At 42.9% G+C, this 23,787-nt stretch overlaps 1 protein-coding gene across 4 annotated transcripts in view; it reads right to left on the reverse strand.

Annotated features, from left to right (window-relative positions):
* Positions 1-21,893, reverse strand: part of nmnat3 (nicotinamide nucleotide adenylyltransferase 3) — an 80,398-nt gene extending 58,505 nt beyond the window's left edge. Inside the window, exons 1-2 of one of the 4 annotated variants that reach the window (XR_013886323.1) lie at positions 21,623-21,893; positions 15,062-15,214 (exon numbers count right to left, since the gene is read on the reverse strand). Coding sequence is in view for 3 of the 4 variants with exons in the window: in XM_080185547.1 (XP_080041673.1) it covers positions 15,062-15,214; positions 21,623-21,689 (220 nt within the window). In the remaining variant the exon portion in view is untranslated. Of the gene's footprint in view, positions 1-15,061; positions 15,215-21,471 lie in introns of all 4 variants that reach the window. The other 3 variants (XM_080185547.1, XM_080185548.1, XM_080185549.1) reach the window with 3 other exon arrangements.
* Positions 21,894-23,787: the final 1,894 nt, after the last annotated feature.

Raw genomic sequence — 23,787 nt, forward strand, 5'->3', positions numbered from 1 at the left:
GGGGGCAGAGGGATAAGGAGGTCAGTAATGCTGGGGGATGGGACAATGTCTATGGAGGCCAGAGGGAAGCATTATCCAGCCCGGGAGCAATCTGATGGGGGAGCGGCATTTTATCTTTTTTTCTGCACATGCGTAGTTGGAGGAGCCAATGGGAGCCGCAGGGTTTTGGGTGCGTTAAGCCCTGCCCACAGGCTTACGCAGCACAATTTGGAATCGCTGCTATTTTTGCAGATAGAGTGCATATGGGGGCGCCTGAGAACGGCTCTAAAAGTTGGATCTGAAACATTCTCAGTTTCAAGACCGCCCAGCACTTAGAATCAAAATGGTAAAATAGGGCCCCATCAGTCTCCCAAACTCCCAGAGAAGGATTGTTGTTGTCAGGTTATAAACAGTTTCCTTCAAATTTACTTCTGAGGTGAAAGGGAGTTGAGCTCAAAGCTAACTAATTAGTTTTTCTGGCTAGCTACAAGTTTCACACTGCCATGGGGATGAGGCCAGTGGAAGGCATTTTTTCAGATCAGGTTACAGGCTTCCCTACTTATTAGTGAATGTTACAGGTACGTAGCAAGTTCCCCAGACTCTTCGCCAAGGCTTGTGAACTGTGGCCATCGCTCCCACCTAAAGCTGTTAGGATGATAACAGCTGTTAGCTGTTAGGATAAGCTGCCAGCCATATGATTGACCATGAGCTTTCTCAGGCAGGACTTCTTCCTGAGATAGGGGCAGAAGTCTCACCTCAATGAATGCTGCTCCCAGTGTTGAATTGCTCAGGGGTATCCATCAGGCTGGTGTGTCTGCCACTGACTTTTTAGTCAAGTTATTGGGGAACCACTGCTCCTGGTAAAATCCTGTCCTATGGGAGCAAATGCTGGCCGCACATAAATCATTTAAAAAAAGGAATCTTAGTTTAAGGACTCCATGAATTCAAACATTTTCCCCAATTCTTCAAGTCAGTCCCTGACATCAAAATAACGAAAGTGTACAGTGTGTAGCTCTTCAGCTGTTTATTTATTTCACTTTGTATATTTTTTTGGCTCACTTCTTGGCTTATCCAGAAGTATGCTCTGTCAGCATAAAGGTGCATGGAGTGATTTGGAAAGTCAGGTGGGAATATTAATGTGCTCATGCAATTTGAGATAAGGGTTAATCCTGCAGAATGCTAATCCACTCACTTTACCCATGAGGTACATCGCTGTCAATTTTTAGGAAGTTCAGGCTTGCCTGTGCTAACTTCTGATGTTGCTGCAAGGATGAGTGTTGAATCTGATGTTTCAGCAGTTGTGACATTTCTTCCATCTCGTTGCTGATCTTGAAATCTTTTATACCAAGCTGTCCAAACTCCTTTCTCAGTCAGGAGTAGGACTTATACTGGCAACTTCGCAAGCATCATTGTCAAACCATTGGAACAACAACTCGCCCTAATTACAAAGTCAGTAATGTTGAGGCTGATTTATGTAGTGCAAAGGGTTAACATAATTAGATAGTCTACACCATTGGTAATATAACATCAGGTGGCAACAGTAAATATTGAAACTAGAAGCAAGAGCCTGCCATTCAGCCCTATTGCTCTGCCATTCATTTTGTCATAGAATCCCTACAGTCCATCATGTCTGTACCGACCACAAACCCACCCAGGCCCTATCCACATAACCTCATGTATTTACTCTCGCTAGTCCCCCTAACACTTAGAGGCAATTTAACATGGCCAATCCGCCTAACCTGAACATCTTTGGACTGTGGGAGGAAACCCACACTGACACGGGGAGAATGTGCAAACTCCACAGACAGTGACCCAAGCTGAGAATCGAACCCGGTTTCCTGGCATTGTGAGGCAACAGTGCTAACCACTACTGCCCCATGCTACTGTACTGCCCCATGCGCCATGATCACAGATGATCATCGAATTCAATATCCTGATACCCACTTCCCCCTATATCTCTTGAATCCTAAAGCCCTGACAGCTACATCTAATTTCTTCTTGACTCAGGCAATATTTTGGCCTCAACTACATTCTGTGGTAGTGAATTCCACACATCCACCACCCTCTGGGTAAAGAAGTTTCTCCTGACCTCAGTTTTAAATTATAATCTAATTCTGGACTCCTCCTCAATTGGACACATTCTTTCTGAATCTACCCTGTTAGAATTTTATAAGTTTCTACGGGATCCCCTCTCACTCTTCTAAACTCCAGTGAATATAATCCTAACTGACTTAGTCTCTGCTCATACGACAGATCTTCCATCCCAGAAATCAGCCTGAAAAACATTCGCCATACTCCCTTTATAGCAAGGACATCCTTCCTCAGATAAAGATACCAAAACTGTACACATTACTCCAGGTTGGCCTAACCAACGCCCTATACAATTGCAGCATAACATCCCTATACCTATACTCAAATCCTCTTGCTGTGAAGGTCAACATACATTTGCCTTCTTTACTGCTTGCTGTACCTACATGCTTACTTTCAGTGACTGATATATGGGGATACCGAGGTCTCGCTGAGTATCCACCTCTCTCAATTTACACCCACTCAAGTAATAATTTGCGTTCCTATTATTGCTACCAAAGAGGATAACTTCACATTTATCCACATTACACTACATCTGCCATGCGTATGCCCACACATTCAGCCTGTCCAAATCACACTGAATCTGCATCCTCCTCACAGCTCAAGAGATAATTCTAGCTGAGCGAAGGTTCTTTGTGAAACAGCATGCTTCGCCTCACCCTGTACACAGTTAAAAAAGTTTTTAATAAAAGTTAATGGTTGGAATTTTCCCATTTTTTTCAATGTGTTGGTTCCGGTGAGAAAACCAGACAGAATCCCACCACCGCAGGAAATCTTGTCAAAAATTCATCTCTTTAGCAAATTGCGTTTTTTCCCCAAGTGAATCACTTTGTGCATGTGGAAACAGTTAAAGTTTATTAGTCACAGGTAGGCTCACATTCACACTGCAATGAAGTTACTGTGAAAATCCCCTAGTTGCCACACTCCAGCATCTGTTCGGGTACACTGAGGAAGAATTTAGCATGGCCAATTTATCTAACCAGCACGTCACTGGACTGTGGGAGGAAACCAGAGCACGCGAGGAAACCCATGCAAACACAGGAAAGACATGCAAACTCCACACGAAGAGCGACCCAAGCCAGGAATCGAACCCGGGTCCCTAGCGCTGTGAGGCAGCAGTACAAATCACAATCGTTCACCCCAGAAAAACTTAATTGCTGCAATTAGTGGGGCGCTCCTCTTAAACACCTCGCCAAGCAGATGTCCAACCCCCTAGATCATTACCCCCACTTGGGAGTCTGTGGCCATGATAGTAAACACCAGCTCCAAAAGAGGATGGGGATACAGCGCTGGAAGAAGATGGATGACATTCTTCATGCAGCAAGGGTAGGGCTGTCTCCTCATGTTTGCTACCGCACTCCTTCACACACCCTTCACAACTATACAGTGATCTCTTACTGAGCCACCTCACACATTCCCAACACCTCTCAAGCAGCCTTCCACGGCATTTTTCACATTACTCTGCCAGTGAGAGAGTTGAAAATCAGAAATTGTAATCTCGTCGACAAGATTCTCGTTTGCAGATTCTCACCAAATTTTGCATCCGCGTCAGTTATCCTTCGCACTATTAACCTAGGCTCAAAATCACTCACAAAGTTTACCAACAGCCTTTGTCTCCAACAGTCTCTATTGAGCTTCAACAAAGACAAGCTCAGCTCAGACTCACAACGATGATAACAGAGTATATAGGCTTTATATTGCCAACTCCGCGCAGGCTTTGTTTTTGGCTATGCCATTCATTCGTGTGCAGTGTTGAAAGAAAATGTTGATGCCAAGTTATCTGCACTTTTTCCTCTCTTTCTCCCCATCTGCCAGTTTCCAGAGCCTCATTTTTCATAGGTAAAGTTTCACACACCAGCTTGGCCTTTGTTATCATTTCTCACCAAGGTCATGGATCATGTGTATGTGGAACAGATGGCGCTTTGCTCAAATAAATATTTTGTCTCAGAAAAACTCCTGCAAGGCACAACTGAAGAATGTGTGTCTCCGCCACAGGGATAACAGAGACCACTGCTGCTTTGTGTTCCCTCCTGATTCTACTGTGCTAGTCCAGAACCGATAAGCTGTACTGTTTGGCACTCACTGCCTCTACATTAGTGAGGCAACACCAGGTTAAAGTCCAACAGGGCAGAGTCGCTGACAGCCAAGTTCCGCACACATGAAGACGGCCTCAACCGGGATCTTGAGTCACGTCACACTATTTGTAACCCCCATGACTTGCCTGGGCTTGTAACATCTCATTTACTGTCCTGTCTGGAGACAATACACATCTTTTTAACCTGTGCTTAATGCTATCTCCACTCACATTTTCTTCACCTTTAAGATTTGATTAGCTGTATGGACTCATATTCTAATCAGTATTCTGTAAACTGAGTGTGTGCCTTCATATGCCTTGTTTGTGATCAGAACTCCCCACTCACCTAACGAAGGGGCAAAGCCCTGAAAGCTAGTGGCATTTGCTACCAAATAAACCTGTTGGACTTTAACCTGGTGTTGTGAAACTTCTTACCACGTTTACCCCACACCAGCTTCTCCACATCATGTCTATGTTAGTGAAGCAGACACTCAAAATTGACTGGGTCTTCCTGCTGTCCACACCAGGACAGCATCCTTCACCAGTCAATCAGCCATCAAATATTTTTAAATCCACTCCACAGTGTGCAACTGAACGTGCACCTTGTCTACCATGCTCAAGGAATAATCCTTTTCCTTCCCTGGCTGTTGATATGGCTCCTTCAGTGTAATAAAATGTTCCAAGATGCTTTGTGAGAGGAACAATGGACAACAAGCAACAAATAGTGGAAGCACCTGAACCCATAATCCAGGGCACTTTCGTCGATGCTTGGGAGTTAAGAACGCAAAGTGGTTCAGAAAATGGTTCCTTCAGTTCTGCATCTATAAGCTGCCTCGAATGATATTAACCATCAGGATGTTCTTAACTTCCCTGCATGCCAAAGACACCCAGCTTTACCATTTTTCCATCACCCTCCAATCCATCACTCTTACTATGTTGTGTTACTGTTTGTCTAACAAGCTGGAACTTCCTCTTGGTCAGTATTGAAAAGATCAAAGCCATCTTGAAAATTCCTGGTCAGAAACTGCATCTGGACTACCAGCTCCACTGACTTCCTGGTTACTCACTCAGGCTGGTCTTGGCAATTTCACAAACTCAACAGGTTGTTTGATTCTGAACTGGACTTCAAATCCTACCAAAACCAAAATTACCTATTTCCAATTTTGATTAAAGGTCCCATCCTGAAGCATCAATTTGTGTCTTCTCTCCTCAAATGTTTTCAACATTTTCTATTGTTCTTGTTAATTTCCAGAACTATTTTGATTTTTAGTTTGTTTCCTTGGAATCATGGAAACCTTACAGTGCAGAAGGAGGCCCTTCGGCCCATTGAGTCTGCATCGGCCACAATCCCACCTAGACCCTACCTCCATATCCCTGCATACTTTACCCGCTAATCCCTCTAACCTACGCATCTCAGGATATCAAGGCGCAATTTCAGCATGGCCAATCAACCTAATCCACACATCTTTGGACTGTGGGAGGAAACCAGAACATCCAGAGGAAACCCATGCAGACATGAGGAGAATGTGCAAACTCCACACAGACAGCGAGCGGAGCTGGGAATCAAACCCAGTTCCCTGGAGCTGTGAAGCAGCAGTGCTAACCACTGCGCTACTGTGCTGCCCCTCAGTGGGCCCCTCTGCCCACCGTTTCTATCTCTGTGTTATAACCTCCTTGAATCCCTATCTCATCTTCATCAGCCTCTAAAATCCTCATTCATGCTTTCAATCCTTTCAAGTTTCAATTCATCGGGAAACATCCCATACATGTATTGTCTCAATGCAATCACCCCTTTCTCCCCACGCCACACACCAGGCCATCTGCCTTTTGTTCTAAAAGCTGTTCTATCCCGTTGCAATCTCTCACAGCTACAGTATAATAGCTAACATATTCTCCCTCTCTTCAGTTCTGATGAAGAGCAAAAGGACGTGAAACATTACCTCTGCTTCCCCTCCTTACAGATGCTGCCAGACCTGCTGAGTTATTTCCAGTATCTTCTGTTTTTGTTTCAATTCTCCAGGGTTGCCCTCAGACTTCATGGAACTCCCACAAAAAATACCCATCCCACCCATCCTTTGCCTGCTTGTCATTCCTGATTTGAGTTACCGGTATCAGTGTACATGATACTATAAAATCAATCTAGCTAAATCTGAACCTTTGGAGAAACTGATGTCTTTACCTCTAATTTCTGATGATGAAAAGTATGACGAAAGGAAAAAACATCGATTTGCTAGGGAAAAGCAATGGAATTGGCTCTCCATCTTCACGTGATGTGAGAATAGGTCATCACACACAACATCACCTTTCTTCAGTGTCATGATAACATTTTCATATACGTGCTGACACAACATTTCCTCACAAACCTATGGAGCCAGGCTAAACTCCTTGTGTACAGAGGTAGCAGAAAAAAAGAAAAATTAAAGTTTACCAGGTTCTGTGAGAGATGATAACCATGGGAGTCCGAGATTTATGTTTATGCTAGCTGTGTGAATTAGAGATGCTGCATTACAGACGTGGGAATGCCCCAAGGATATTCTTTTTTTAAGGAGAAAAATTACTTATCATGGATTGCAGCGACTCTAGTTCCCAGGAACCTCAAGGGTGCAGTGCTGCGAGACATCTCCATTCCTAATTCTTTTCAAAGGGATAAACTTAGCAATGCCAATAATTAAAGGAATGATATCATCTACATAGAAAGAGGATGATGCAATTGAGGATTCGATTTTCTGTTCAGATATAGTGAGTTGCATCCACAGTAAGTATTAGAAATCTGAGGAGTCAGAATGTAAATAAATAGCAACAATTATGACTTAAAACTATACACGTCTCAACATAAATGCAGAGATGACGCTGACAAATCTAATTCTACAGCTATAATTATGGTTAAATTGAAGACTTGTCATCCTTTATTTCTAGCTAGATTTTGTATTTATGTCAACTGTACAAAATGCTTTATAATAGTTACAATTAAACCTTGTTTTTCTGGTTTTGGTTTCACCTGAATTGAGTGAAATCAGCACTCCACATCAATGGCAACTTGTATTTATATAACACCTTGAGAGAAGTAAAACTTTTTGCAAAACGTCCTAAAATGCTATAGGAGAGCTCTATCCAAAAATCAGACACCAATCCATAAAGAGGAGATATTTTGACCATATTTGACATGCAGACTTATCTTCAGCGACTGGTGTATGAGGACACCCAGATCTCATTACACATTCCCTTCTCAATTTAAAACCATTCAGATAATAACCCGTCTTCCTGTTTTTGCTACCAAAGTGGATAACTTCACATTTAATCACATTATACTGCATCTGCCATGCATTTGCCCATTCACTTAGCTTGTACAAATCACACTGAAGCATCCCCACATCCTCCTCGCAGCTCACCCGCACACCCAGCTTTGTGTCATCTACAAATTTGGAGGTATTGTGTTTAGCTCCCTCATCTAAATCATTAATATATATTGTGAATAGTTGGGTCCTAGCACTGACCTCTGCAGTATCCCAGTAGTCACTGCCCGCCATTTGGAAAATGTACTATTTATTGCTTATCTTTGTTTCCAGTCTATCAATCCTATGCGCTTTAATTTCTCTGATATGGGACTTGGTCAAAAACTTTCTGAAAGTCCAAATAAACTATAGCCAGTAGCTCCTCCTCAGCAGTCACATCCTCAAAGAATTCTAGGAGATTTATCAAGCATGATTTCCCTTTTGTAAGTCCATGCTGACTCTATCCAGTTCTACCACCATTTTCCAAGCACTTTGCTGTAAAATCTTTGGTAACAGATTCCAGAATTTTCCTCACTACCGATATCAGGTTGATTGGTCAATAATTTCCGTTCATCTCTCCACTCTATTTTTTAAACAGTGGTGTTACATTAGCTACCATTAAATCTGTAGCAACTGTTTCTGAGCCTATAGAATATTGGAAAATGATCACCAACGCATCCACAATTTCTAGGGCCACTTTCTAAGTACTCTGGGATGTAGATAATCAGGCCTTGAGGATTTATTGAACTTCAATCCCATTAGTTTCCCCAACACCATTTCTCTTCTAATACTGATTTCCTTTAGTTCCTCCCTTTCATGAAACTTTGTGTTCCCCAATATTTCTGATATATTTGTGCCCTCCTTCTGTGAAAACATAACAAACTGTGAATTCAGTTGGTCAGCTATTTCTTTGGTCCCCATTATAAATTCTGACTGAAAGGGACCTACATTTGTGTTCACCAATCGTTTTCACTTCACATACCTGAAGGAACTTTTACAGTCAGTTTTTATATTCTCCGCAAGGAGAATATAAAAACTATTTTTACCCTATTTTCTTATTCTTAATCATTTTCTTGGTCCTCCTTTGCTGAATTCTAAACTGCTCCAAGTCCTCAGATCTGTCGGTTTTTCTGGCCAATTTGTAAGCCTCTTCCTTAAATCTGATTCTATTTCTAATTTCCCTTGTAAACTATGGATTGGCCACCTTTCCCATTTAATTTTACGTTAGACAGGAATAAACAATTGTTGCGGTTCACCCATGCAATCTTTGAGTGTCTGCCATTGTCCATCCACCATCATCTCTTCAAGTAATGTTTCCTCAACTATCATAGAGAACTCGTACCTCATACCATTGTAGTTTCCATCATTAAGACTTGGGATCTTCATCTAAGAATCAACTACGTCACTATCCATCTTGATGAAATATTTCATCATATTATGGTCGCTCATCTCCAAGAGATATCGTACAACTATATTGCCAATAATTCCTTTCTCATTAGACAACACCTAGACTAGGATAACATGTTCCCTAGTTGGTTTCTCAATTGGTCCAGAAAACCATTCCATATACTTTCCAGGAATTGCTCCTTTACAATATTGTGACTAATGTGATTTGCCCAATGCATATGCAGATTAAAGTCACCGATAATTACACATGTTCCTTAATTGAATGCACCTCTAACTTCTTGTCTAATACCATTCCCAACGCCAACACTAGAATTTGGGGGGGCTATATGCAACCCTCAATAATGATTTTTGCATCTTCTTTTGTCACAGTTCTATCCATACAGATTCATGTTATTTAAGGCTATGAAAGAGTAAAAATAGAGAAGATGGGGGGTGTGGGGGCGGGGGGGGGGGGGGGGGGGTGGGGTGGGGGTCGGCGGGGTGATCCTACCATCCCGACATGCAACTTTTCTGGCGGATCGGGATGCGAGATGTGTGTCGTCGGCCTTGTTCCGGAATTTGCACACATGCCAGGAATGCACATGCATCTCCCAGAGCCGGAGAACAGTCAGAGACCAGATCATGCTGGAAACCAACAGAAAGTGAGGTAAGTCATTTGAATCTTAATGTATTTTTAATATATTTTCCATTTCATTATTGTGACCTTTCAGGTCCTGATTGAATCTCCCATCCTGCCAGGAGTACTTCATTCTGACAGGATTTAGAATAGCTCCCCATGTTTGGGGAATCAGCAGGAGACCCTGCTGGAGTGAGAGGGGGCAATCGGGGCCCTCCAAGGGATCGGGTGGTGGAGGGTGCCCCTGGGCATGGGTACCCTGGCAGTGCCAGCTTGTACCCCCAGTGCTGCCCAAGTTGCAAAATGCCCATGCCCAGGGGGCACCCTGGCACTGCCCACCAGGCATCGGTCCTAGGGGTAATCAGTAGGGGGGTCCTGCTGCCACCCTGTATGGCAATCGGTTTGGGGTGGAGGGATGGCAGCAATTGGGCTGGGGGTAGTTTGCTGGGGGGGGGGGGGGGGGGGGTGGGTCTGCCTTCTGGAGGGAGGGGGGGTGTTGTTGTCTGACACCGGAAATGGGGTGGTCAGCAGAGGCGGGGGGGGTCTGCTGGGGTGAGGGGATCACCACTGCTGTGGGGGGTATTGGCTGGACATGGGAGTGCTCTGGGATGGGGGGGGTTGGTGGTGAGGGGGTCAGGGCTGGTCCGAGAATTGTTATGGGAGCCGCAAATGCGCCTGGGGAGGGTGAGGGGAGGAGGAGGGGGGTGGGGGATGCCGCAGCACTGCGGGGGTCCCAAGCTGGCCAGCAATCGGGGAGACTGACAGATCGGGGCAATTGCACTTGCACAGAGTTCCAGAACTGTCAGATTCCGGCGCGAATAGGCCCCACCAACTGGGTTTTTAATGAGACTCATGACCGGGACCTCTGCATTGCAGACTAGGAAGATTCAGGTCTGAAGTTGAACTGAGAAGACGTTGTGATCTAGAACAGTTTTCCCAACAATTCAGAACTTTTGTGAGAATCACGCCAGATGTTTCCATTTGCACGTGACATCAGAACTAGGGCCCTAAATCATAGAATCCCTAATGTGCGGAAAGAGGCCATTCAACCCATCAAACCTGTACCGACAACAATCCCACCCAGACCCTATTCCCGTAAGCCCACATATTTACCCTATTAATCCCCCGACACAAAAGGCCCAATTTTATCATGAAGTTGTGCCCATTTGCGGGTGCGAAAACTTGGTAAAGTTGGGCATGGGGCAAGTAGCATGATCCTTACCCACCTCTGCGCCAGTTCCTCCTTTACCAGAGCCCAAAAATGGCCATGATCAGGACGTGCCTGAAACGGGTGCGACGACCATTTAAATGCATTTGCATGCATTTAAATTGACTTAATGGGCTGCATGCCCAATCTTACCAGCACTTCCCTCTTTATCACTGCATTCGCCCATCCAGAATTGGCAGGAAACAGACATGCTCAACAAAAGTCCACTGGGGCAGTCTAGTTAGTAAGAAGGTAAGTGCCGAGTGTCATAGAACATAGAACATTACAGCGCAGTACAGGCCATTCAGGACTCAATGTTGTGCCAACCTGTGAAACAAATCTAAAGCCCATCTAACCTACACTATTCCAATATCATCCATATGCTTATCCAATGACCATTTAAATGCCCTTAATGTTGGCGAATCCACTACAGTGCAGGCAGGGCATTCCACTCTTTTACCATTCTCTGAATAAAGAACCTACCTCTGACATCTGTCCTTTATCTATCACCCCTCAATTTAAAGCTATGTCCCCTCGTGTTAGCCATCACCATCCAAGGAAAAAGGCTCTCACTGTCCACCCTATCTAATCCTCTGATCATCTTGTATGCATCAATTAGGTCACCTCTTAACCTTCTTCTCTCTAACAAAAACCTCAAGTCCCTCAGCCTTTCCTCATAAGACCTTCCCACCATACCAGGCAACATCCTGGTAAATCTCCTCTGAACCCTTTCCAATGCTTCCACATACTTCCTATAATGTGGCAACCAGAACTCTATGTAATACTCCAAGTGCGGCTGCACCAGAGTTTTGTACATCATGGCTCTGAAACTCGATCCCTCTACCAATAAAAGCTAACACACCAGATGCCTTCTTAACAACCCTATCAACCTGGGTGCCAACTTTCAGGGATCTATGCACGTGGAGACCGAGATCTCTCTACTCATCCACACTACCAAGTATCTTACCATTAGCCCAGTACTCTGTATTCCTGTTACTCCTTTCAAAATGAATCACTTCACACTTTTCTGCATTAAACACCATTTGCCACCTCTCAGCCCAGCTCTGCAGCTTACCCATGTTCGAAGGCTCTGTGCTTGAGATCAGTTGGGAGGAAGGGGGTTCCACTGCCATTCTGTCTTAGATCAGTGAGGGGGAAGGGAGGTCCACTGCCATTCTGCCTGAGATCAGTGACGGGGAAGGGCGGGTCTGCTGCCATTCTGCCTAAGATCAGTGACGGGGAAGGGCGGGTCTGCTGCCGTTCTGCTTAAGATCAGTGAGGGGGAAGGGCGGGTCTGCTGCCATTCTGCCTAAGATCAGTGAGGGGGTAGGGTGGGCCCGCTGCCACTCTGCCTGAGATCAGTGAAGGGGAAGGAGGAAGGTGCCGTGATTGGTCTGACTAGCAAAGTGGGTAGATGGATAAGGGGGTCAATGATGTTGTGAAGGTGGGGCGATGTCTGCTGGAGCCGGGGGAGGCATTGGCAGGCATATCGTATTCTATCATCTCCTTTTTGCACATGCACAGTTAGAGGCGCTGATCAGAGCTGCAGGATTTCAGGTGTGCATGGGGGCGGCGCAGAATGAGTCTAAAAAGTCGGATCTGAAACACTCCCAGTTTCAAGTCTGCTCAGCACTTTGAATCAAAATGGTCAAATACGGCCCAAAGGGTCAATTTAGCATGGTGAATAAATCTAACCAGCACATCGTTGGAGTGTGGGAGGAAACTGGAGCACCCAGAGGAAACCTACCCAGGCAAAGGGAGAACGTGCAAACTCCACACAGTGACCCAAGGCTGGAACTGAACTCAGGTCCTGGCGCTGTGAGGCAGCCGTGCTAACCACTGTTAGACATCTGTTAATAAATCAAATAAACCAGGAGAAACTCCTTCAACCAGAAAGTAATTCAGATGTGGAGCTCCATACCACAATAAGTAGCTTAGTTGATTAGCATAAAAGCATTTATGGGAAGTTCGGCAGCATCTGAGTGGAAAAAGAGTAATAGGATTTATTGAAGGGGTTAGATGAAGGAGAATGAGAGAAGGTATGTGTGGCGTATAAGCACTGCCAGGGATTTGTTGGGTTGATTGGGCTGTTTGAGTTTTAAGTACTTAGTAGTTTGCCAGTGCTACAATAGTCAGAGTTTTATTGGGTTTAACCCTCATTTTAGGGTTCACCTTTCAAGGAATTACTTACCAGTTGAATGCACAAGAAGAGTGCTGCCAGCTATATCATATTGGCACTTCAAACAGTGTCTAGCCAACACATAAATAATCTTTTAGTTAACATGCTATGGTTGGGAAATATCAATAAACGAGTTTAGAATTGAGTAGATAGGATCATCGACAAGAATAATGGGATGGCCATGAATCAAAGTGAATAGAAAAACAGAGAGGCTAAAATGTAGTATGTCTGAATGTTTAAAACAAAATGAACACTCCTGTTCCAAGCAAAATTGAGACTATTACCCAAACATAAAATTTAAAAGCTTTTTATGGATTTTGTCTGTACGGGTACCTAACTTTATAGAAAGAAGTTGAACAGAACCAGTGAAACAGTCAAGTTTATTGCCAGGTTTTTCTTCCAACAAAGTGATTTTGTAATCAGAAACAGTGGGAATAAAATTCCAATACACTGAGGGCACAAAATGGCAGTAGAATTGCTGCTGACTGCTGTACTCATTGCCCAATTTCCCTTTCCATTCACAGCAATCATTTGAATATTCAATAGCATTTAATTCTATCCCCTAAGATTCAGAAAACACAGCCTTTCAATTCATCCCCACTGTGGTGCATTTTAAAGATCCCAAGGATGCTCACGATAACTCAGTCACAAACATGGCACACTTGTATCCTGTGCCTATCCACATTTCACTGAGGACACACGGTCAACTCTGCCCATCAAGTTGTGCAAACTCGTTACCAGTCCTTTTACTGTGGCAGATGGAAATCAGCCTGGTTTTAATACAACGGGGGGCACTGACAATTTGCAATGCACTAAATAGAGGCCGTATGAGCTTAAAATCATTCTGCCATCTGAACCAGTGGTATTATTAATAATTTACATGTCTCTGACACCAGGTTCCATTTCCATTCTGTCCAATAGAATCTGACAATACAAGCTTCACTAAATCATAAGTAGAGAAAAAAAACATGTTGATACCTGCACAATATTAACTCTCATGACAGCTAATGATATTTTTCCATGAAAAGTAGTCTCGAAAAGTAGCACACACTGACTCAATTATGTGCTTAGCCCAATGCAAAAACTTTTATGAATTACCACCAATTATTGCTACCTGCAGGGTACACACCAGTAATGTTGGGAGAATAACTGTTTTACAGAGTGGATTGGAGGATATCCAATGTTATTAAGAATTAACCATGTAATGTGGGACTGGAGTCATGGGCAGAGGTGGTAAGCTACCTTCTCTGGAGGAAACTAGTGAATAATTAAAGGTCTATTACAAAAATCTGGCAGCCTTCTTGGTCATATTTTTTCCTACTGTCAGCCCATAAAATACCAGACTTTTTGAATTTTGTTTCACAAATTCATTGCCACTGGATTACTGAGCCAGTACCATAATCTCTCGGGACCATACCCTATATAGCTGTAGAGTGCTTTTAGGTGCCATGGGTAGAGTAGATCTTTTCTTGCATTTTTTCATGGGAATGTAAGCAAAGCCTAGCATTTATTGGCCATCTGTAGTTGCCCTTGAGAAGGTAATGGAAAGCAACCTTTTTGAACCAGTTTGTATAAGTGTTAGAAAGAGAGTTTAAGAATTTTGACCACTAATAGTGAAGAAAAACTGATAGGATGATGAGTGGCTCGAAGGGGAGCGTGCAGGTGGTGCTGTTTGCTGCAAGATCCTGGAACTAGCTCGAGGCTGATGGCTTGACTACTGCTCTTGGCAAAATCCCAAGTAAAATGAGTTTAAGCAGTCTCCAAAAAAAACTGACTGTGGAATTACAGCAAAAAACTTTCCCCAATTTTGAACTAACTAACAACCTCACTCAGAAGAACAACTGGAATTGGCATGCTGCTTTGAGGTAGGAGCAGTGATACATTTAAAGAGGAGTGTGAAGGGATCTTGTTCACCCTGCACCTAAATTGTGTTGTCCCTGAACTGAGAAAGAATGACATTTCATCTGCTGATGAACAAGGGTACGCTCTTCAATGTGATATCTGTCATTCTGATGAACGCAAAATCATAACAATAATCACAGGGAAAAAGTAACTTTCATCTACTGAGTAAATTGCATTCATATTTTGTTCTTACACACTCATATTCATTACAGAAAGTACCAGTATTGTCAGCTGAATCACTACCGAAAGATAGAAGGTAATTTCAATATCTTGTTTTACCTTGTGACCAAAAGACTGTATGTAGTGCAGTGCCAATCAAAGCTGTGACAACACTGACCTGTTTGATGAAGGTGATCTCTGGCAAGTTCAAACATTCGCATGTGCATATTTGTAATGGGGTTGAAGGAACCGCAGGCGAGCAATACAACGGGAACTCTGTTCATCATTTCAGCACAAGAAGGTGCACTGGTCTCCAATATCAAAATGAAAGCTTGAAGGAAGCAAATACAGTCAGTGAGTTCATCAGAACCTCAGTGAAATTTTACCATGCCATGTACGTTTCCTGAAATGGGTGCTCAAGATTCAAAATTGGACAAGGGATACATTCAGCGCAAGGAATGAAAATATCTATTCATGGTGTATTGAGAATGTGTAACAGGGAACTTAGATTAGTGCATAATGCTCTGGAATGATCTGAGCTGCAGAGATAAGTATTAGAGGTATGGATGTAAGGATTGTTGTTGAACTCTATGGGAATTAAAATCTCTACTTACAATTTTAAAGCTCTGGCAACTCACTGGCTAATGCATTAGTGCAAACGTCCTTTGTGGATTATTTAAATTCAATCTTCAAATAGCTTATTTCAAACACGCGTTTCCATCTTCCTTTCGACAGTGTAGGATGCAGGTGAACTTTTCCTTTTCGCCGACATGCTTCCCCTCAACCAACATCTCAGAGCACAGCACTCAATTTATGCACCTCGAAAGTGGAGTTCTGTGAGTGGCACGGTGGCACAGTGGTTAGCACTGCTGTTTCACAATGACAGGTACCTGGGTTCAATTCCAGCCTCGGAGTGACTGAGTGTGGAGATTTTGCATGTTCTCCCCTGTGTCTGCATGGGTTTACTCCAGGTGCTCCAGTTTCCTCCCACAATCGAAAAATGTGTGGATTAGGTTGATTGGCCATGTTAAATTGCTCTAAGTGTCAGGCAGATTAGCATGGTAAATTCTTGAAGTTACGGGGATAAGGCCTGGGTGGGATTGTTGCTTGTGCAAGCTCAATGGACCAAATGGCCTCCTCCTGCATTGTAGGGATTCTATGATTCCATGCCCTGAATCAAATGGAAAATCCTTTCCCTCTCATGTTTAACCAATTGAGTTATCAGTGCCAAATATAAGGGAAAAATGACTCCATAACCCTTGAGAAATAGCATTTGCTCAAGTTTCAATAAATGTTGGCCTTGAAATTGGCTGCAGAAAAATATATGAACTTTTAATGCTGTCATCTGAAAGTTCTCTCTGTTACTCGAACACAAACGTCAAATGAGTTTCAAATGAATGGGTTTGCTAAAATAGTGGAACAAAGAATTATCCTGCAAAGTTGTTCCAAGGCCTTGTTTCTCTTTTAACCATTGTTTATGTCTGATACTGAACTGAAACTAGAAGCTCGACTGAACTAGGCAGATTCTTAGTGCATTGCAGAACTGGACTCTTAATTAAGGAGTTAAGACAACACTCCAACATTAGTGTTCTGGAACTAGCCACACCCTGAGCCAAATATTTGGGTATAGCTATAATATTGGCATTGATTCGACTAAGTGCAAAATTGCCCAAATATGTCCTCTCCAAAAAAAGCAGAACAAATGCAATCAAGCCAGTTCCCACCCGAGTAGTCTATTCCCATGCATTAAAGTGATAGAAGCTGTCATTGACAATGTCAATGCTGAATAACGTGCTCTATCATGCTCAGTTTGGCTTCTGCCAGGTCCACTCAATTCCTGACCTCATTCAACACTGATGAAAACAAGAGCTGAATTCCAGTGGTAAGGTGAGAGCCACTGCCCTTGCTAGCAAGGCAGCACTTGCTTGAGTTTGGCATCAAGGAGCGCGAACAAAAAAGTCAATAGGAATTGGAAGAAATCTCTCCACTGGTTGGAGTCACGCCTAGCAGAAAGGAAGATGGTTCTAATAGTCAATCATCTCATCCCTGGACATCACTGCAGGAGTTCCTCAGGATAGTGCCCTGGCCTAACAACCTTCAGCTGCTTCACCAATGCAGCGAACAATGTTGAAGGGAATAGATAGTTATGCTGGTAGATTGATACGAGGGCAAATGGGAGGAGATTCAAGTGAAATACATTCCATGTAATCCTATTCTATGAAATATAATACTCTAACGGTAATTTCTTTTCATTATCAGGTCAATAGTGCTGATGATTGCACAGTATTCCACATCATTTGCAACTCCATGCCCATTTGGAGCTAGGCCAGGACAACATTCAGGCCTGAGTTTAAGTGGCAAGTACAAAACCAAACATTTACAGATGCTGGAAATCTGCAAATTTCCAGTAGCAACTATGCCATATAAGCGCCAGACTATGAGCGTCTCCAACAAGAGAGAATCTAACCATCTCCCCTTGACATTCAACAGCATTACCACCACTGAATCCTGGGGGTTACCAGTGACCAGAAACTGAACCACACCAACCATACAAATACTGTCTTACATACAACAGCAGGTCAGAGGCAGGGAAATGTGCAGCAGATAATTAATCTCCTGACTCCCCAAATCCTGTCTACCATCAACAAAGCACAAGCTAAGAGTGTGATGGATGAGTATGCTTTAGCAGCACAAAAAGCTCGACATCATCTAAGACAAAGCAGTTTGCTTGATTAATATCCCATCCAGCACCTTAAATACTCAATCCCTCCAACACTGACACTCAGTTGCATCAGTGTATGCCATCTATATGATGCACTGCAGCAACTGCCAAGCATCCTTCAACAGCGCCTTCCAAATCAATGGCCTCTACCACTTAAAAGGACGAGGGCAGCCCATGCATGGGAACACCATCAAATACAAATTGCCTTCCAAATCATTCTTGACTTGGGACTATATCACCATCCCTTCACTGCCACTGGATCAAAATCCCAGAACTCCCTTCCTAATAGCACTGTCAGTGATCCTATATACCACTCTGACTGTAGCAGTTCAAGAAGGCAACACACCACCCCCTTCTCAAGGGCAATTTGGGATCGCCAACAAATGCTGGCCTTGCCATGAATGCTCACATCTCTCAAACAAATAATAAAAAGTTGGAAACCTTTATGCATTTGAAGGGCTAGATGGCCTACTCCTGCTCCTATTTCTTATGTTCTTATGTTATAATTCAGGTCAGAAACTCCAAGGTGTTTTATGAAGTCTGCCTGGATCATAAGTTTTGCAATGTGAATTTGCCTCGGGTGAACATGAGATGTTTCATTTCAGATACAATTCAACTAACCCACTAGGGTGCTTTTGTCAAACAAAGTTTATTTAAGAATATAGTTAACGTGTGAGGAAAGAAAATTAGCAATAAGTTTTACCAATTAAAAACAAGAAAAAAAACTATGATTTTGTATAACCCTTGACAAATATATATGCAATGATCCAATCAAACAAACTTCCCAAAAAACAGAACCCTTGCCAGAGCTTTAACACAGCAAATTCGAATGTGTGTGTGATGCCGGAAGTCAATCCTTTGGTTGAATGCTGCAGCTCTCTTGGGACATACACACAAGCTTGAAGTCAGGACAGCTTCCTTAACCTCCAGGGAAAGAGGGAGGACTCAAGGTAACAGTTAGCCAAACCACTAACAGCAGAATTTTCACTCCAGGAAGGCAAGAAGCCTTGCTTCCAGCTAACTAGCAGAATTTCCAATACCAGGGAGAGAGAGAGAAGCACTGCTTTCCATTTGACAACAGCAGCTAGCAGCCAGACTGAAAGTGAAACCTTGAATTCACCATGAAGAAAGAAAAGCTGTCCAAAACACATGATCTGCCAGCCAGTCTTCCCCCTAACAATACAGGGTCATAAAAGCAAATCCCAGAAAGTATCTGATGCCCAGAGTAAATATAAGCAAAACCCCATTGAAGCAGCAATAAAGGGGCTTTTAACAGTAGCTGGTGCCATGATGAAACCAAAAGGTTTACAAGCTGCAGAGAACATGATTTATTAAAAATTCTTAAATGTACACTTGCAGCACTCATTAAAATTGCTCAAAAATCTTTTCTGAAAATTGATGCCCTCAGGGAGGGAGACTTGCTGAGGAGCAGCCCCCTCTCCTTCAGCTAGAATCTTGCTGGTAGAACTCATTAATTGTAAATCAAAAGATTGAGGCTTCCTGCCCTATTCCAGGACTTGGACACATAATTTAGAGCAGCTTTACTAGATGCAATATTACAGAAAGGTCTTCTTAGCACTATTTAAGTTTATATTAAAAACCACAGGAGAGTGTGTGCAGAAGAAAGGTCAATTCCCCAGGTGTCATAGTCAACACTGATCCCTCAATTAAACAATCCCACTGCTGTCGGTGAGACCTCGTTGTGTAAAATTGGCTGTTTGTATGACCAAACAGGTATTGATCTTCAAAATATTTAATTGAACATAAAGTGATTTGAAATAGCAGGTAAAGTGGCATGTCTGTCATTCTCTCTTTTTTTTCCCTATTTCTACTGTTGTACATGCAGTTTTTGTATACAATTCTAGGCTACCTTCTTCCAGTATTTTTACACTAGTACATTATTTGGCATGGTTTTTTTAAAGAATATTTTCTTGTGCTTTGCCAATTCTTCTCCTCTCCGATCTTGAAGGAATGTGTTTGAAATCTAAAAGCAACCTAAAAGGCCAATGTAATTTTAGCCCTTATCTCAAGGGGGCCGTAATACAAAGGAAAGGAAGGTATCCTTTCATTTGTACAGAGACTTGGACAGGCATGGGGCAAATGAATGCAGTTTTGGACACCAAACCTCAGGAAATTTGTATTGGCCTTGGTGAGGGCACAGCTGATGCACCAGAGCTTAAATAGTTAAATTATGAGGAAATATTGCATCAAAAATTAACTTGTATTCCCTTGAGTTTAAAAGATTAGAAGGGTGATCTAATTTGAAGTGTTTGAATAGTGTTTTGGCAGATACATACAAAGAAACTATGTTTTCCTGATGAAGGAATTCAGAGTGGGGGGGAAACAATCTTAAAATTAGAGCTCGACCATTGAGGTGAGGAAGGACTTCTTTTTTGAAACTGCAAAATCTGAAACTCCCGCCCACAAAGCTACTGATGCTGGGTAAATTGAAATTTTCAAGATTGAGATTGATAGATTTTTGTCCGGGAACAGTATCAGGGGATATGGAGCAAAGGTCAGTGAATGAGGTAAGGTCCAAATTAGCCATGATCTGATTGACTCGCACAACAATCTCAAGGGTCTGAAATAGCCTATTCCTGTTTCTTGTAGGAGAGCCAGTTAAAGGACAGTGGCTGATCTGCTGCCACTCACACCAGCAGTCATTACGTGTGACAGTCAAGACAGCAAGTGTCTATTCAACTGTAGGCAGCATCTGCCTGCCATCCCTGGATTGTACCACCGGAGTTACTTACCTGGAATGGAACAGGATAATGTCCTCTCTGTTGTTACTCTGGAACGTAGCAGTCAAATATTGCTGACCACCTCAGATCAGTAAGCTCACTCCATCCCTTTGCCGTTTACAAATCAGTGTTTTACAAACAATTAAACATGTTTTGATGTGTAATCATTGCTGTAACATTGAAAACTCGGCAGCCAATTTGCAAGCAGCAAGATCTCACAAACAGCAATAAAAAAAACATCTTTTGTGTATTACTGATTGAGGGATAAATATTGGTCAGGAGGCAGAGAATATCCCTGGTGTTTTTTTAAAATATTAAGAAGCCTCACAAAGCCAGGTTAAAGTCCAACAGTTTCATTTGGAATCATGAGCTTAATTTAAAGTTTATTTATTTATCTGTCACAAGTAAGGCTTACTGCAATGAAGTTACTGCGAAATTCCCCTAGTTGCCACAGTCCAGCGCCTGTTCGGGTCAATGCACCTAACCAGCACATCTTTCATCATGTGGGAGGAAACTGGAGCGCCCGGAGGAAATCCACACAGACACGGGGAGAATGTGCAGACTCCACACAGACAGTGACCCAAGCCGGGAATTGAACCCAGGTCCCTGGCACTGTGAGGCAGCAGTGCCAACCACTGTGCCACCATGCCACCCCCTTTCGGAGCGCTGTTCCTTCATCAGGTGAGTTTTACAAATAACGTCATGGGGATTCTACATCCCCAAGAGGGCAGGCCGAGCCTTGGTTTAACTATCATCTGAAAGATGAGACTTCTGATATTGCAACACATTGTACGCTACTGAATTATCAACCTAGATTATCTGCTCAAAGCTTGAAGAGGACCTGTAGTCACAACTCTCAACAGTCAGAAGTTTGGGTTCTACCACTGAGGCACTGCTGAAAGTGGAGCTACACACTGATCGAGGGGGGATTTTTTTTAGAACTTTAAACCAGCCAGATACCTGGCAATAAGCATTTCACATTCTCAGCAGCACAAGATGATCATCGCAACAACAAACGTGCAAGTTTTATGACCCACTTCCTGAAACATTCTCTGTGACTCCTAATAAATCACAACAGCAACTTCTGTTGACTAAAAGGTTGGTAATGCATTTCACAGGTTCTACCTTATCACTGCTGCTGTTTAGCTCCAGCTGTTTCTAGTCCCTTTCTCTCACAGTGTGCTGCTTGTCTGAAGAGGAAGCTGCTGCAATTATTCCTTCCAGGCCTAAACTGCTCTAACTCAAAAGAGAAGTTTCACCTCTGAGCAACACCCACCTATCCTAACCTGCTGACCGTCAAAGATGTAGCAACACGACTGAGTTTCCAGGAGTCCCTTTGGCATCAATTCCTCCTTCCCACTGTGGTATTCAATCTGTATGGAGGTACCGAGTTGTACAGTGAAGAATCCTGTCTTTACACAGCTCACTCTCTCAGGGAGTCTTAGGCAGCTCTGCTGTTCAATTCCCCAGAATATAAATTCTGAGTCTACAGCATTATGGAGCAGCTGGACAGAGAGAGAGAGAACAAACCACAAGCAACTTACACAAAAAAATCCTTCAACCCACCCCCTCCATTCGCCCTCTACTGGCTGAGTTGCTAATGCTGTTCTGATCAGACAACAAGCCACGGAAAATCAGGAGGGACAAAACACATAGGACTGTCAAGATCTCACAACAGTCTGCGCCTTGCACAGCCAAACCAATTTACCACAAATCCTCACACCAACGCAAATATATTTTAAATCACACCGCAAACTGAAACATTTGTATTGAAAGGCCAAGCAGAAGATTTTACCATGAAAAATCTTTTGATTTTTGAATTTAGTTTGAATCAGGACCTAGGTATCAACCTATTGAATTTAAATCTGATGATTTTGTGGGAAATATTGATATGTCATCGAGGGTATAAAAGACAGGGGCAATGGGACAAAAAAGAGAGAGCAACTGCCACCAGCCAGAGACAACAGTTCTCAGCTCTCAACTTCAGTGAGAGAGAGAATCACTGGTTTGCGTAGCTTCAACTATGTCTTAGAGAAGGCACCATTTAGGTAACAAAAGTACCAAAGAAGGAATGGGAAGAAGATCATTTATGTAGGGAGGTGGCGACTGTGGGGGAGGGAGTGAAGGAGGTTGGTGTAGACCGAGTGGTCATGTGAGAACGTGCTGACATGACTATGAAAGTATTACATGGTAGAAGCTATTTCCAGGAACGTGGGCAGTGCATAGGTGTTGTATAGCTGTTGCGTTCCTTTGTCGCAAGTCATGGAGTTGATGATTTAAGGAACCCACAACATTTTATGTGGTATTAGGAGTTGGCTGTCTGACACCAGGTCATCACTGCATCGACCCACTCATTTTTGCTGAAAATATTGCAAAAATTGGGAAAAGTACCAGAAGGATTGACTTATTTATTGTGGTGTTACACTCTCTGACAAGTCAAAAAAGTACAGGCTTATATCCTAATAACTCACGGGCCCTGAGGCCATGGAAAAATTTGAGATATTTTTCCCAGACAGAGGAGGAGAAAGAAGACCCCTTGATAATCCTGAGACAGTTCAAAAGTATCTGTTTCCTGGTAAAAAAGGATAATCTTTAAATTCACTCAATGAAGCAAAGAGCAGTTAAGTCAATAATACAATCTTATATAGCCACCCTAAAAATATTGGCAAAGAAATGTTCATTCAGAAATCTCACTGAAGACCCAATCAAGAATCAAGTAGTTTGTGGAAAACAAAGTGATTCAGTCTGCAAGCAACTACTGTGAGAAAAAAGTCTTAGCGTCACAAGCAACCATCAATATCTGTATGTTAAATAAATAATTAGAGGAACGAAGTAGAGATTTTAATCGAAAAGCTGAGGTACTTAAAGTACAGGAGTGCCTTGTTCTAAATGCAGTGGCCAGCACTAACTGAACAGAAATCCTTGTTTTGCATATGGTAAAAGGTGCAACAAATGTGGGAAATGGAATCAATTTGCCAAATGCTGCAGATTCAAACCACAGTAACCCTCATCAGTCATCAGCAACACAAGAGCTGTTCAATCCTCCAAGAGTAGGAGCACCACTAAGGTGAATAGACTGAAGTTCAACCAAAGCAAGAAGGCTACAGAGCCTCCATCAACACGCTACTACGATAGTGTTGATAATGGCACAGCAAAGAGTATCACCACTCTCAACATAATTGGCAGTAACAGCAGACTTAAAGTCAAGATTAACGCCAAACTGAAGGACAATGTACTACATAGCCAAAGGCTATGGGAAATAGACCCATGTGAAGTACCAGATCTTCACTGATACATTTAACGTCTCTTTGTTTATTTCTGGATCTCTCTTAGCCCACTTATTACCCTTTCAAATCATTTCTACATGGAATCGTGAAATGATGCAGAACAGAAGGAGGCCATTTGGTTGATCGTATCTCTGGTGTGGACCGATCTCTTTCT

This window comes from Carcharhinus amblyrhynchos, chromosome 3 (genome assembly GCF_965287045.1).
Source record: "Carcharhinus amblyrhynchos chromosome 3, sCarAmb.v2.hapA, whole genome shotgun sequence".
Classification (NCBI taxonomy): Eukaryota; Metazoa; Chordata; class Chondrichthyes; order Carcharhiniformes; family Carcharhinidae; genus Carcharhinus; species Carcharhinus amblyrhynchos.